At 41.6% G+C, this 16,327-nt stretch overlaps 1 protein-coding gene across 3 annotated transcripts in view; it reads right to left on the reverse strand.

Annotated features, from left to right (window-relative positions):
* Positions 1 to 16,327, reverse strand: part of LOC139627515 (transcription initiation factor TFIID subunit 4-like) — an 83,241-nt gene that overhangs the window by 32,463 nt on the left and 34,451 nt on the right. For all 3 annotated transcript variants that reach the window (XM_071488321.1, XM_071488322.1, XM_071488320.1), the window contains 3 exons: positions 13,759 to 13,889; positions 9,724 to 9,849; positions 5,088 to 5,144 (listed from right to left, as the gene is read on the reverse strand). In XM_071488321.1, the coding sequence (XP_071344422.1) occupies positions 5,088 to 5,144; positions 9,724 to 9,849; positions 13,759 to 13,889 (314 nt within the window). The remainder of the gene's footprint in view (positions 1 to 5,087; positions 5,145 to 9,723; positions 9,850 to 13,758; positions 13,890 to 16,327) is intronic.

Here is a 16,327-nt window from a genome sequence, read left to right on the forward strand (position 1 = left end):
GCTCTCGGTTTCACACAAGTCTTCTGGAATCACTCTGAGCAAGAAGTGGAGTGTTGCTGCAAGGGAATGGTAATGTGGAAGAATGGGAAAAGAATAGAGAGGAGAGGAGAGGAGAGGAGAGGAGAGGAGAGGAGAGGAGAGGAGCATGGACTCCCTCCCTCATCGTCTAAAGGTCTGGCAGTGATTGGGCTATCAGTTGGAGACAGACTGTGTTAACTATTTTTAACCTTTATTTATCCAGGGAAGCTTGACTATGCTCCACGCAGCTTTCTAGCAACACTCTGTTACACTCATTCACACCACAGACTTGTCCTGTTGACTGAATAAGAATAAACTGAATCTGAGAATGTGAGTCAAATACTGAAAATGCGCACAGATGTTCTGCTTTAGTACTTGGTCACTTCCTGTGATGTTACTTTCCCTCTCGGTTCATCTGCAGTCCTGTCTCGTCTCAAACCAAAATCTTCTCAAAGTTTTCTCATTTATTTTAATTCCCTTCATGGTTTCATATTGTTTTTGTTTTTCAAATAATGCATTTACCATAAATTATTTCTGAATAATTTATAGTTTCCAACAAATTACATTGGGGGCCGTGGCATCAAACATCTCGGCATTAAAGTGGGGTTAATGTCATAATGTCCCAAAGAAACCAAGAAGAGGCGACCTGGTGTCTCAGGGGTTAAGGCATTGACCATGAACCACCACTTCCCCGGTTCATGTCTGGCCAGGTGTCCTTCTTTATCTCTCTCTCCTCTCTACATTTCCATACAGTCTCACATGATCTTCAAAGCAGACCTTGTGGTTTGATTGTTGTCTCTACTGCTGTTTACAAGATAAAGAATGAACTTTAAATCTCAGTTCAAAAGCTGTCTTCATGTGAATTTTGGTATGGTATATATATCATAAATAAATGCAGATCCAAACGGACTACAATATTTTTTTTTAAATTCGGAGGGGTTGGAGGGAGAAAATTACACGACCAATGACACTGGCCATCTCAACAGCTAACTGACTTCGTCCACACTGTACCAGCTCTTGTTCACCTGTTGCTTCGCATCTGTAGAATAATCTGCATCCCAAGGTGAGGTTGTAATATTTGTGCCGTCAAACTGATTCGTCCAGTTTGCACCACAGTGGGACCTGGAGCGTACGGTGCTTAAGCAATAGTCTATGTTTAACCAGCTCACATGAACTGTGCCATACGGTGGAAATATTAGTGTTCTTGGCATGACGTGGTTTGTGTCTGCGGCTGAACAGAGCCGAACAGGAGCTTTTGGCCAGATTTTGGCCAGCTGTAGTAACCGATTTGTCTTTCCCCCTCTTCCCTCACCCGTCTTCTCCTGCCCTCTCTCCACTCCTCTTCCCCCAGTTCACTCGTTTCCTGCGTCCACTTGTGCCTGCAGACGCAGCTGCGATGATGAATCTGTGGCTGCAGTGTGTCTGTGTGTCTGACATCGTGATGTATCTCCACTGGCCTTAACTCCCTCTCTATCTCTCTCTACCTCCCCTCTCCCTCCTCACCCCCAAGTCTACTTTTCTCTCCATCTCTTTGTCTCTGTCTCTCTGTCTCGTTCCCTCTGTCTCCCTCTCTCTCATTCTCTCACTCTCAGTGATTAGGCATTGCCTGGCCTCCTGCCTCAGTGATGGAACAGACAGAACACACAGACCCACCACTAACAACAACAACAAACAGGAACTGAGCTCCGCGATTTGCCCATTGATTTTCACTGGGGGCATTTCTGAAATAGCCCATCTGACCTTTCGGCCAAATGGTAGTGAATGGAGGAAACAGAGGCACTAGACTGCTCTGCCTCTCTCATGCAAAAACTCTGCCAGCAACTATCTGACCAGTAGGTTGCTGGTGCAGATAAACATACACAATTAGAGGCCTGGCAACACAAATATAGAAGACAAAAATCCAGCTGAAAGCCCTGTTAGAGACACCTAGAGCCTACAATGTTCATTATACACCTAAATACCAAACTACTGAGACAAACAGTGGACTGATGATTTTTGTATTGTGAGATATTTTGTGACCAAAGTTAACATGTTGGCCTGAGGGTGGAACAAGCAGAAAGCTCATGGATTGTCCAAAACGGAGAGGCTTCATCCACTAGGGAGCCTGAATGTGAAACAGAGGGCACAGAGGGAACCAAAGACACTGTGCGTTGTAAAGGAACAGGTGCGTGACAGTATTCGGAAAAACAACAGGGAGTTCACTATGTTATGGTGACACTTACCACCTCAATGCTGCAGTCTTTGTTAAAAACTGTAGTCCTTGTCGCAATCATAATTCAGTCATACATGAACACAGATATGCATTTTCGGATTGAATGTGAGTTACACTGTCTGAGGATACCATCTTCTCTGATGTCCATTACAACTAAACATCTACAAATCTGCTCAGAAATGATAGGAAAAAGATTAGATTATGAGGTAAAAATTTATTTAACCAAACTTGATTTTGTATTTTTTGTCATTATTGTCACCATGTCAATCGCTATGGACTCTGAAAAGGTAAGAACTAATAATACTGTGATGCTATCAGGCTAAAAGAGAGCCTCTGAGTGACTGTAGCCATTGATACACCTGCTATGTGGCTTGTGTGGAACTACAGGGTGTTAGTGATATCTTCTCAGAAAAAACTTTCACCTGCTAAAATTTGGGTATCATGAAGGATCGTGGATACACATAGGAGCAGGGATTCCTCCTCTGAGGTTTCTATCCTCTTTTGTGTAGTTATTTCTAAATGCAAGGTTTAAGGATGGAGGTGCTGCATGTTGTACAGACTGCAAAGCCCTTTGAGGCAGACATTGGATTTTGGGCTATGTAAATGAAATTGCTTCGACTTAACATTCAACCTGAGCTCGACCGTTCACAACAATCATTTGCTGGTTAATTCCTGATCATCGGCCTTCCCACTAGACTCAGGTCTGCAACAGTAGTTTCACAACACACTGCAACTGTCTTTTTAAAAACAAAAATCATGCACCAGCCCAATTTACACACCCACACTTTGTTCAAGTATATATCACGATATAATTCTCTCTCTCCAAAATGGTGATTGTTTGGTGGTGGTGATGGTTGTTTTATGTGTGTGTGAGTGTGTGTGCGTGATCAGGGAGAGGGGCTTAAGAGAGGCTGGCTTCTCTGCCCGTCGCCTGGAAGAGTAGCTCGGGCTCATTATCCTGATGAAATTTGCGCAGATGTGTGAGCTGCCGACAGACTCTGCAGTGACACAAACAGCCAGCTCTGTCCCCTTGAGCCAGTCAGGTGATGAAAACTGGAGAGGCACAGGGGCTGAGAAACGACGGCCATTAAGCAAAAAAGAAAGAGGTGAGGGAGGGTGGAAGCGGGGTGTTGTGTGTGGGTAGGTGGGGGGGAGGCAGGGCAGTTATGGGGCCGGGAGTCTTTCTTATCTCTATCTTGGGGGAGAAAGCATTACATAAAGTAACAACTTCCAAACCACCTTCTTAAAATTCCAGATGAAAATGTGCATACGTGCAACGCTGCGTCTCCTCACGAGGCGCTAATCTGGCCGTATCCAGATGACGAGCGGTCTGCCACTTAACAGGGAGGAGATCCACTTTGATCACATGGCCCCTGGGGCAAACCTATCGCGCTGCCTATTACGCTGCTTCATTTGCATATGTGGGGCTTATGGGTAGGCTGCGATCTAGTGTGAATGTTTTAAACTGCAGCAGGGCTCACTGTTGCTAGAAAGAAATGTCCAGGAGAAACGCTGGGGAAAAGACAGAACGCTGCCAGTAGCCAGAGGTAGGAGAGGTCCACTCGTCACTTGAAGGTCACAAGTTCAACACTACAGACTGCTGAGAAAATCCAAAAATGAAATGCTTTGGCCCAAACAACAATACTGAGTTGCCCTTGAGCAAGGCATTCACAGTTACCCCTAAATATAAATGGCTGAGTGGTCGACATTAACAGACAGTGGCTGTACTGCGAAGCTGTCAGGTGGAAAACTATAAAACTGTGCAAGTAGAAATTATGGTGTTAGTGAGAAAAGTGCATACGTGCTCAGTAAACTTTACCTGGATGAATAAAAGGCTTTTTCAAAAGAGCAAGTGACACCTTAAGTTGTATATCAACGACAACAACAACAGGTGAACGATGTCTGTTTTATCCTCCTGCCTGTACAGACAACTCTGTGGAAGCTCCACACAATCCTCTTGATCCTTGTTGCGAGCCAAGGACTGAAAGAACCCCGTGAAGTTATTCTGGAGTAAACAATGAAAAAAACAAATGCAACGCTGCGACAGAACTATTTCGTTTGCGTAAACAACATTAACCAACCACTAAAGGAAGAGTGGTCTACTTTCTGAGATCCACCGGGAATTTTATTATATACAAAGACCTGCGCTTGAAATAAGGAGGATATAGCACCGCACTACCAAAAGAAGTCAGTTAAAAAAACTCCCCAGTTTGCAACGCTGCGTGTAGTGCCTTGGCCTATTACTTGGAAAAGGAAATAACTCTTTTTACACCTTTGTATTTTGTGTTAGTAAATGTTATGCAGAGCATGGACTGGTATGTCTGGAACCCTCATTCACCAAGTGAACAACATGCTTTTCTGCAACTGAACTCATTTACAAGCAGAAATAAATAGAAAATATGTTTTTATCTTTTTTAAAACACAAGGAGGTTGAGAAATTATACTTTTCTGACACAACAAAATGAAAAAACAAATGTTAATCTCAGATGAGACACCAATAAAGCCATGAGTGACTGAAAATGAAAAAGGCCACTAATGTTATCCCTGTACACCCTTCCCCTGACAGCCCCTCTACCAGATAAGGCTAAGTGAACATCAGTTAGGCAAAACTCAAACTGGTGTGAGACGAAGAGGCTGAAATTGAAAAAGAAAGGAAAGAAAGGGGGGTGGAGGAAATGCAGAGTGTCTTTGGTGAGCAGAAAATAATTTTCCACACATGAGCATCAATTGGCGCAAATAATTCCTCAAACTTTTTTAAGTCCGACATTAAATAGCATTACATATGTAGTGAGGCATGAAAAATTAATACGCTGGAGTCGGGGAAATGTCAAGGGTAATGATCTCCGCAGCAGCTTACCTCCTTAGCTTTCTGTTTCAGTCGAGCTTGCTCTGGGTCCTCTTGCCTGGAGCGGCTCTGCGGAGTAAAGGGGAGGGGGAAACACAGGTTAACAGCTGGTTTAAGGAGCCCACCCCACCACTGCCCCCCTCGCTACTCATCTGTTGCTGCTGCAGCAAAAATAGTGCAAAATGGGAACAGGATACAGAGGTGTCAAGGACATCGTATTTGAATTCAGAGAAGTGCAATGGAGCGCCCCCCGGGGGGCAGTGGCCTTTAAACCCGCTCCAAATCCAGCCCTAAATAAGCCGCTGGAGGGGGATTCTAATCAAAAGAGGTTATTAAAAATTCTGCACGAGCCAGCACACACACACACACACACACACACACACACACAGTCTCACACACACACACACACACACACACACAGAGTCGCATACACACACACACAGGGCAAAGGATGTTGGTGAGTATCAGTGACAGTGGCTTAGTGTGTGTGTTTGTGTGTGTGTATGTGTGTGTCACTGTGAGCCAGTGTGGCTATCCAAACCTGTGCATGTCTGTGTGTGTGCATGTCCCCAGCGTAACAACACAGCACTTCTATTTTAATCAGCAGCCAAGATCTGGGTGGATGTACTTGTCCCTGGGAATCCTTCACCACACGGCCAAATGTACATGTACGGCTGACCACTGCAGGCGACGCGGCAGATTATGTTTCTGCACACTAACAGTTAGTTATTCTGTGAGTCTGGACATAATGTGTGTAGTTATGTTTTGGCTGGATGAGTCAAAATTAGGTCAGGTCCACGAAAAGCTCCTAATATTTTTGTGCTAACATATAATTATTGGTCTCTTCTAATTCACTGATACAATTGAAAAGGTTTACCATGTGAAATGGATTATGTAATAAAATGTCAATTGAATATTCTACAGTGCATTCTATTTATCATACAGTTACAAATCTATTCTACTTTCATTAATCATTTGTCAGATCAGTCAGATCAGGTGCTGGGCCCCACCTCCACCCCTCTACCCCCCTCTATCCTCTTCCTCTCCTCATCTTCTCTGTCTTATGCAGCAAGAGCTGCTCTTCCTTGACTTCCTGCTAATTGGCTTTAAATATATCAGGCTGTTCACGTACTGGTCGGTATCTCAACTACGACTAATGTGTTTGCCCTCCGGTCGGCCAGAGCATCCCTTAAGACTTGAGTCATATTTTAAATGGACGGCGTAGAGGAGGGGAGGGATTGTTGTGCAGGGAGGAGGAGGAGAGGAGATGGGGGTGGAGAGGATTATTTTTGTGGGTTTCTTATTCAAGAGGTCAAATTAGCTGGCACTCGAGCAGGAGAGAGGCAGGCAGGGAGGTGGGTGGCAGGCAGGACGGAGGGAGTGGGAGGGGTTGGTACAGATGGACTGTTTACAAAGGGCAGCGGTGCCACTGGCATGCTTTACATCTCCTCTGTCAGCTGCCCTGGTTTTCCCACTTACAGCAGAGAACGGAGGGGAGAAGGGGAGAGGAGGACTGGGTGGGAGATACTGACAAGCTTTGTTGGGTTTGGGTGGAACGTACTGTACTTAAATAATAAAGAAACTACACTACATGATCAATCTGTGATGCTGGACATATTCCAGGAGTTTTTTTGTGATGACATGCTGTAATGTTTTTTGTTTTTTTTTCACCTCAACCAGTTTTTGTCTACTTTTACTTTTCTTACATATCCCAGAATGACTTATGAAAACCACCGGAGGGTTGTACTTGTTTCATTTAGCTGTGGGTTGTATGTGGAAAGAGTAAAGTCAACTTGAATATTCTGTCAATATATTCTCCTGAATATTGAGTCCAGTGGGTGAAACCTGTTATTCCTTTTGCAGTAATCGCAAACATATTTGTAAACATGGTTATACTCATTTGTTTAACAAATGAGCGAAATGAATATGGATATGAATGAAATGAATAACCATCAATATCAAGCTTTACTTTACTGTTTTTATGTGCGAGCAGTTGTTTCATATGTTGAGAAAAAGTGAGTTGAGCCATTTATGCAATGTATGTCTCCTGGCTGCATAACATTACAGAGGTCTGAGGCTTACAATGTGTTCGGTGATGGATTCCTCTGTGTATGGTGGTTGAACATTGGTCTAAAAAGGTTGTTTTTTGCCTTTTTTAAAGAATAAATGCCAAAATATACTGTTTAGGATTTGAGCAGTTGCCTATAGGAGTTAAAAAAATAATGTCTTGACTTACAACAACAAAAAAATGGACCAATGGTACATCCAGTCATTAGTATGTGTTCATTTTAAATCAGACTGTGATATTGACAGGGATTAGAGCCAGTGTAGTGATTGAACAGATGAACATACATGTGGTCAGACAATAATGTAGACCAATCAGAAAAAGATTCAGCACAAAGTTAAACTGTAGAAACATGACTAGCATGTTGTCAGACAGTGTGTTGTCAGGCATTTTACAATCAACAGGCAAAAATTTGCTTTCCAAACTTCTCCTTGAACTGAAACACCATGGCAATAAGAGGCAAAAAGCCACAGACCCAGCTCTGAGGTGAAGTCAAACTATCCTCATGCAGTCCAAATAGCTCCAGGGTCAGCTCTTCCTACAAGAACTTGGCTAAATTTGCAAAAGTTCCCCACTAATCCTGTTAATAACGAGAGCGCTTCACAGTAAAAAAAAGAAAAAGAAAATATTTAAATATTTTACACTGTTCAACCATGTAAAACTGAAAACTGACAGAGAGGATCTAAAAGCTGAACTGTTCCTTTTTAACAACACACTTAACAGTGTCATTTCCTGCTGAGGCAATGTCTTTTTTCCACAACCAAGAGTGAGGCTGACTGGTTTCTCCTAGCAGAAAAAACACACAGGTCATGAGGTCTGGTGGCCAGCTTCATCAACTAGAGGATTTTCTAATATCCTGCATGGCAGGACTGGAGCGTAATAATGCAATTAAGACACTGAGGTGTGCTGCAATGAGAATCTTTACTGTGGGACATTGGCTCCATTCAAAATTAATTAAATTAACCTAGCTTTCTGCTAATGTTGCACCGTGGGGCATTTCCATTTACAAAAGATTCTCTCTCTCTCTTTTTTTTTTTTTGGTCTGTGGTGATCTTTCCAAATTTGAAGACCTCTTTTTACTGATAAACAAATGTCCCCACACACACAGGACTGAGATCAGAGTAGTGGACAGGTAACAATGCAAAGGTCCCCATTTGAAATAAGTACTTTTAATATACTCTTGTAATGTTTGTGCAGGTATTCACTTTGCATACTGTTTCTATTCTGTATTTTATTGTGTCAAGTTATTAGGAGCTTCATGCACCAATGATCAATCATCAATTTATACTATTTTTTCAAAGAACAAAGGGTCAGTGCATAGACTACACCCTCTACACTGGAGAGGTCCAGATTATCACGTGTGACTTACACTTAAAACTCAATAATTAATGCAATCAGCTGAAAGTGTAAATAACAATGGGCAGCAATGGGCTTATGAAATGGAGCCAAGAAAAAGAAATCCCTAACCCTAATCCTCATGAATTTTGAGGATTGTAGATTAATATTAGATATGGATCTTAGTCTATCACAGACACTGTAAATAATTCTCTGACTTGGCGCTGGGTGTTAGCAGCTGGTAACTGTTGAAATGATGACCAGCAATTACATTTCTCTCATTTCCTGACTAATCACAAGTCCATAAAATAACTTTCATCATCGCTCAGGATGCAGTGGAAAGCACTGCTTGTAGTTATGACTGTGTTTGAAGTGACAGTGCGCTCTGCACTGCCAAACCCAACAAAGCTTGTCAGGATCCCTCTTCTCTCCATCCACCCGACTTCAACAAAACTCCATCTGTTGATTAACTTAAGATTTTCTGACTGCCACTTTACTCTGTGATTTTAAATGTATTTTTGCAACAGCTTTGGTACTTAAGAGTTACTGCTGCAGTAATATTTGAGCTGTTTCTAAAGACGAGTGTTACATCAAGCAGTGGAGCAAGTATTATGAGCCTCTTTACTCGGCATTTCTATCAATAAAGTTTGAACAAAGCAACTATCTCTGTTCATGATTTACTAATGTAGTTTATTCCACACAAATCTCTGTTACTGCTACTTTTACTGCACTGATGTGTGGAACAATATCGTGTAAAAGCTGTATCTATTGGTGGATAGATGGATAGAAAACTCACATGCTGGCTTCTCTGACACTCTGACAAATCTGTGCTCTTTTTAAAACGGATGCTCTGTTTCACCTGAGCTGTCAAGGCTTGTGAAAGAGCGATGTTTTGTAGGTTGTATGTGGGGCTGGGTGTGCGTGTGTGTGTGGTGGGTGCATGGGGGTTGCGTAGTGTGTGGGGTCCCCCCCCCCCCACCCACCCCTCCTCCTCGCTGTGTCCGGGGAGGAAGAGCCAGGACAGAGGAGCCCTGGGGCCAGGAGCCTGGGAGGACACAGGGAGGTCACTTCATCCACTGGTGTCACACTCTAATTCATCTGTCAGGGCCTGCGCAGGAGCAACATGCACACACATATACACACATATACACACACCAATACACACGCCCACACTGTTGCATGGGGACACAACAACTCTCTCTCTCTCACACACACACACAACAGGATGGTGAGGTGACAATAACTTACCTTAGCGGCTTTCAACAAGATCTCTCTCTCCTGCTCGTCCTTCCTCTGCTTCTCGATTCTCTCCAGCTGCTCAAAGAAGCGGAGCTGAGAGCGAACGTCTGCAGACTGCTCGTAGCACTCATCGTCCTGACAGGCAGATAGAGAGAAAATCACTGCAACGGTAACAGCTGAAAAAAGCTCAGAGCCGCATTCGGTGGCTGCTTCTGCTTCTGAGGCTTTGGCCACAAATTTCAGAGCTTTAAGAAAGCCCTTAGTCAAACAATACACAGTAGACGACCTCAAAAGTAAAAGAAAAATGGCCATTGTAAACAAACCGCCACTGATGATCTATTTGACTAAAGGAGGAGAAGAACAGAGCATAAAGTCAGAATAAAGTGAAACCTACTTTGTTAAGATAGGTCTCCACCAATCACTGAATAATTCAATACCTGGAGTTAACCTTTAGTTATAAAACAGTAATTATTGCTACACATTAAGGGGGAGTCTCACAACGTTAGTAAATGAATAGTAGTACTGAATATTAGATGAATAATCTGTTCAGATAAGACTGTTCTTTCACAGTTCACAAAGTTTGCAACTAACGATTATTTTCTGTAAATTATTTGATTTGATTAATGGATCCATCATTAACTCAATTATGTGTCAGAACATTGCCAAAAATGCCAATCACAGTTTGTCAGAGCCCAAAATGATTTCAAATCTCTTACACAGCCAACAGTCCTCACCCTAAAGATATCTAATTTGTGATGAGATCGAGTTCTTTTAGCCAATTTCCTTGAAAATTACTTAAAATATTCCATTGACTGTAGAACTGTGGCAGATGAATTTCCTGTTGATTGACTAATAATTGTTTCAGCACTGTTCCACTGTGAATGTAATTTCTGTTTTGTCAACATGTGGACACACAGTCAGGCCAAACAGTGCAGACACTGAGCAACAAAAGACGGAGAGGAGAGAGAGCTGGACAAACAGAGAGCAAACTGCTGAAAACGTTTTATGAGACTCGTGTGATTATATTTAGTATAAGTGTACCATGTGAGAAGATTTAAAAAGGTGCTAATAAGTATGAGCATTCTGCTTTTCATGTTTTACTTAAAGTTTGCATTTTTTTATGAATTGATACCAAATCAATAAAACATGTCAAGATTAGGTTAAATTTATTGTGTGCCTTAGATATAATTATGGTGATATTATCCTCTTATGCTGAGCTTTGGGCCTGACTGATGAAAAAACACATTTTTGAAAAAAGCCATAGAAAAGCACGATGGACGACCACCAATATTAAAACCGATGATTACAATCATGGATAAAAATAAATAAGTAAGTCAGGCATGCATGGCTGATAAACATTTTTTTTAAAATAGCGTCATTAATAACTGCACATCTGGTTAAACAAAGAAACCAAACTTTCAGACACAGCTGAACTGGAGCAGCAGCAGCCTGAACACGGCAACAGACGACAGCACACTAACTTTTTCTATTTACAGACGACGCTTGTCTTTGCATTAGAGCATCTCCTGCCACTTGGGAAAAGGAAAAGTGTAAAAACAACTTTTGTAGGTCATCAAAAGTTAATAGGATAATTGCTTATTTCACATGTTTGTGTGCGTATGTCTGTACAACTCCCATGCACCTCTGTTCTTCTCTTGCACTTGGTTTCTATATCACTCTTTCTTCCATTTGTGTGTGTGTGTGTGTGTGTGTGTGTGTGTTTCCATGAGTGGATGAGAGAAGCCGGGTGGCACAGAGCACAAAGACACATCAGAGGAGGCTCATCGCCAGCACCCCTCCAACCCCCCTCTTTCTCTCTCTCTCTCATCCAGTCTCCCTCCTCTTTGTTGCAGCGCTGAGCCTGCACTCTTGCCGTAGCTCCTGCCGCCGCTGCCGAAGCCCGGCTGCTCTTTAAGGCCGCTTCGTCTTTTGGTCTTTTCCCTTTTTTTTTTTTTTTTTCTTTTTTTTCGCTGATGTCAACAGAGTGACTTCACAGAGCTTCATGCCTCTCTCACACACACCTCATTTACAAAACCACAAAAAAGGAAAAGAAGGAACGGAAAGAAGAAGGAGCACAAAACAAGATGGGGACAACTGTAGCCATGCTCTTCCTCCCTGCTCCTCATCCTCCCGCCTCGGCGTCAGGAAAAACACATTTTCAAAGTTTCCCCCCAGTTCTCCCAACAACGCCAAGATTCAGGCTTGTAGCTGAGATGGGTTTATGCTTTAATGTACACCAATTAAATGTGGTTATATAGTTACATTCAAGAGCTACGAGAGATAAAGCCACCAATAATGAGAAAAGTGCGCAGATGTACACAGACGCGACTCAGAAATACTTTCATACCTCAAGTTTTGACTGACTTACTGAAAAGTCTGAGCTCACCTGTTTATCAACTTCAGGGTAAAGACAATTTCTCATATTAACTTTTATGTGTTTATGTTAGTTGTAAACGCACATGTTTGCTTGTGAGTTTATGTGTGGGAGAGACAGTGCGTTTAATGCGTCTGTGTGTCTGTGTGTGAATGTTTGGAGCATTCAAGTGTATCCATAATCGAGTTTATGTGTTTATGTGTGTGTGTGTGATTCGATGTACCGATAAAGTTTCTTCCCCATCTCGACTGATTTAACGTCCCCTCAGAGTTTTAATCTAATATTTACTGTATATTTTCTGACATTAATATCTGTCCATGTATGTAAACAGCTGCCCAGGTTCAAGCCACATATTTTTACACAATAACTGATCTATAAATAAACTTTGACATCATCTAGTTTGTTTCATCCCAAAGTACAGGGCACATACTGTATAATGTCAGCGCTCACATTAATTCAATGGCAGCTTCAGTGTTTCCTGATGACAATCAAATAAATGGAGCAACACTGGCTGCACGCTATGGATGAGTGTCATTAGGATTTCATTGATTCTGTTACTGCTTATTGATACTGATATTTATCAGTGCTCTCAACATGACTTCATAATAATGTACCATTTCTCCTATGCAGGAATAATTCATGTTTATCAAAATAAGCACGTTGCCTTTCTCTGGAATAATTTTCCAGGATTTTGTGTTTAACTGATGTTGATGGCATTTCTTTATAAAAAAGTTAATAACTATGGATTTGTTGTATATGATCCAATCAATTTTAAACAAATTCAAGCTGATACATAATTTGTTCAAGTAATTTTTGAATGCAACCTATACTACAATATGCCACAGCTGAAGTCAAACCTGATATCGCTCCTCGTGCTTCACAGTGAGGAAGCGAGACGCATTCACTGCTGCTCACAAACTGACCCTGTCTTGTTTGTTTTTCACCAAATTCAACCCGAGTGAAATTTGACCTGCAAAATCGGAGGGGCCAGTTTGAGAAAGAGGTGGTGATTGGCCTCTCATTAAGGAAATACTGACAGTTTATACTGTTGATTACATCACTGTATAGCAAAATCCCACAAGGAGGAGAGAATCGGATGCTGATTAGCTGCAGTGAATTCAAGGGTAAAGACCTGGTCACACCAGCATTTCACTTCATTTCAATTCCACTGGAATGACCACAATTAGTGGATTCACTTGCAGCGATGAAATAAATCAATGTGAATTTTTTGCATCAAGTTCAACTCTGGTTGACACTGACCCAAAAATTTGCACTTTTGATTTGCCGTCGCATCCTGCTGGAACACAAGGTGCGGCCTGTTTCTGAGAATTTTGAAATAACACAGATGACTGAAATTCTAATAATTTTTAATCCTGCTTGATTTAAAAAAAAAAAAAAAAAAAAAAAAAAAGATACCCTTGGTGTGTGAGTATCAGCTATATGTTAGCTAACTGACTAAGTAGCTTAGCAGCAGGGTATTTGAAAGCTGAAGTTCATGAAGTGCAGTGAGTTACAATGAAAAACTGATTGGAAACAGATTAGGCTTAAAAACATAATCACTAAGGATAACTAACAAAAAGGCATAAATTGACTTTAACACTGATGTTGTTCGCTCAGGATTCCCCATATTTGTGGGTGTGTAGGGGCAGGTGTGTATGTGTTCTTCCTACCTTACAGGAGTCCAGCCGGTGCTGTGCGATCGTAGAAACTTTTTCTACCACAGTGCGAAGTCGTGACTGTGTTGCGTGCGAGATGAATGTAACAGCCTCCATGGGGACCTCTGTGACTCCAAACTTCTTAGCTGTGAAGGACAGACACACACACACACACACACACACACACACATACATGTGCATTTAAGACAAGATGACACTGCAATCAGTGTACGAGGAGCATAACTTCTACACCTCGTTCTCTCGTAACAGGTACAGTTGGTACTTTTCTCATTCATCTCACTGATTCTGTCGTCATTAAAACACTGATTTTCTTATTTTACCATCTGAGACTTCTACAACACAACCTCTGCCCTCACATTTGTTGTACTACAGGGATAAAAGGGCTGAAAGTGACTGTTTTATCATCACTTCTCTTGCTTCCAACATTTGCCTTTTTGAGAAAAACAACAGCTAAGCAGGTAGGAGGTAATTGTTTCTGAAAGCAACACACACACACACACACAGACAAACACACACACAACCAAACAACTTGTAAAAACACAGCAGACAGAGGACCACAACCTTCATTCAGTACCTCCACTCTTACACATTCACACACATTCAACTGTCTGGATTAGTGTGTGCAATTAACTCGCAGAAATAGGACTCATCACACAGGAAGTTAATTTGTTTCACAGTCCTAGTGCAAATTCCAGAGTGGCTTTACTAGCTAAGCTCCTTCAAGTGTGTAAACGACATTGACCATCTCTTTTCGTAGGAGAAGGATAATTTAGTTTCCTTGGAGCAAAACTCATCTTAAGTCATAACAAAAGAGAGGCGGACAGACTTTGGTCGGGTTACTATCTGTTTCAAACTTCCTTTTAAATTATTCCATTAACATAATTTTCTCTCTGGCACCCTTTTAAGTAAACCACACCAATTATTTAAATCAGCGGAACAATACATATACTCCTCACCAGCTCCAGCTTTGAAATAGATGGAGGAAGCCCTGTTAGCCTTATAATTACAGTGGCAACACAAGTGGCAATGTCACAAGGTCAGAGAAAAACACTAATAGGCCTTGCTTCCTTAAAAAATAAGATCTTTCAGGGACATTAATATTTCAGAGAAAGTTTAAGAGAATTAGCCAGAGAGGGACACATTTCTGTGAGCAAAAACATATTCTTCAGCTTGTAATGATACAAATCATTAACATTCACCTTGAAAAAAAGGCCGATAACACAGCTAGAAACAGACTAATGAACTGGACAGCTTTAATATTCAGTGGAATTTATACTAGAAAGAAAGAAAAGATAACAAGAATGATGTGCATCAAAGGCTGCAACATCTCCAGTTAGACAAACTTTTTTTTTTTAAACATTCTCATCAGCCTCGGCTGTACTTTGCCACACATAAGATTTTACCTGCTTAACATCAGCATGTAGCATCATCACTGTGAGAATGTAAGCACGCTGATGGTCACATGTAGCAAAAAAGCATCGCTGTGCCTCAGTTTAACCTCACAGAGTTGGTCGTGTGGCTTAGTCTCATTTAAACTAATGTCCCCAATACGATTTCAAATCCTAACAATGGCAAAGCTCCTGTCCTAGGCTACACAGGTCCACACAGGTCCAAGTAAAGTCTAATTTTATTTTCCACATCCACTTAATTGTGAGCATCAGCACGGATGCCGCCCAAAATATATCACTGCAACTATGTGGCTTGAGACAGGAGTCTATTATATCTTCATGGTGTCCATCTGTTTTTAAATCTAAACATTAAAACCCTTTTCTCTTGCCAAGTTATTTCATGGACATAGTTTTTTGCTTGTTTTCTGTATGTTAAATGTCCTTGGGTTACCTGACAGACACTTAAAATTTATTACATATGCCTAAACTTGATAATTATGTGTAAGTCAAGCTGAAATGAGTGAATAATTCACAACACAGGTCACAGGTCACAACCCAGCTCAGCCACAGAGAGAGTGAGTTGCACTCCAAACAAATCTGCAACCTGTTTGGAAACACTTTAGAGTTTGGTCACCACAATAGCACAATATTTCTTATGCAGTAGCTGCCTGCCCATCATTTTCAACACAATCCCATGGAAAGGCAAAATCTGCATTGAGGCCTGGTAACTTGAATATTTATTTAGTATAGAAATGACTGGTATCCATAGCAACAAGGGTTCCCCTGAAAAGTAGCTGGCAGTGAACATGGAAAAGGTCCTGAACGAGCCATCTATGCTAGTTTATATCTATAATACCTTTCACTGTGTGAGTCTTAGAGTAGCTTTCACTGCTTTTGGCATAATTTCTACTGTCTGCTTTAAGCTCTCCCCACAAACACATAATAACCAGACACCCAGAAATACCTGAACTCCACTTGGGGCTGCTACTTTCACTTACCTGGATCGAGCAATTCACCTTCTTCTGGGAGACAAGCGTGAACTCAGACTTACAGGTGCTTCATCCCTCCAGACCACAGTAAACTCAGCTGAAATCTTCTCAACTGCACATCAGGAGTCAAGGTCTAATAAAGCCACAAGGCGCACTCCATTTTCAAATAGCAGAGATGCCACAGCC

The sequence above is a fragment of the Trachinotus anak genome, unplaced genomic scaffold (assembly GCF_046630095.1).
Source record: "Trachinotus anak isolate AG129_WGS33_773 ecotype Australia unplaced genomic scaffold, CSIRO_AGI_Tana_v1 ptg000011l, whole genome shotgun sequence".
Taxonomy (NCBI): Eukaryota; Metazoa; Chordata; class Actinopteri; order Carangiformes; family Carangidae; genus Trachinotus; species Trachinotus anak.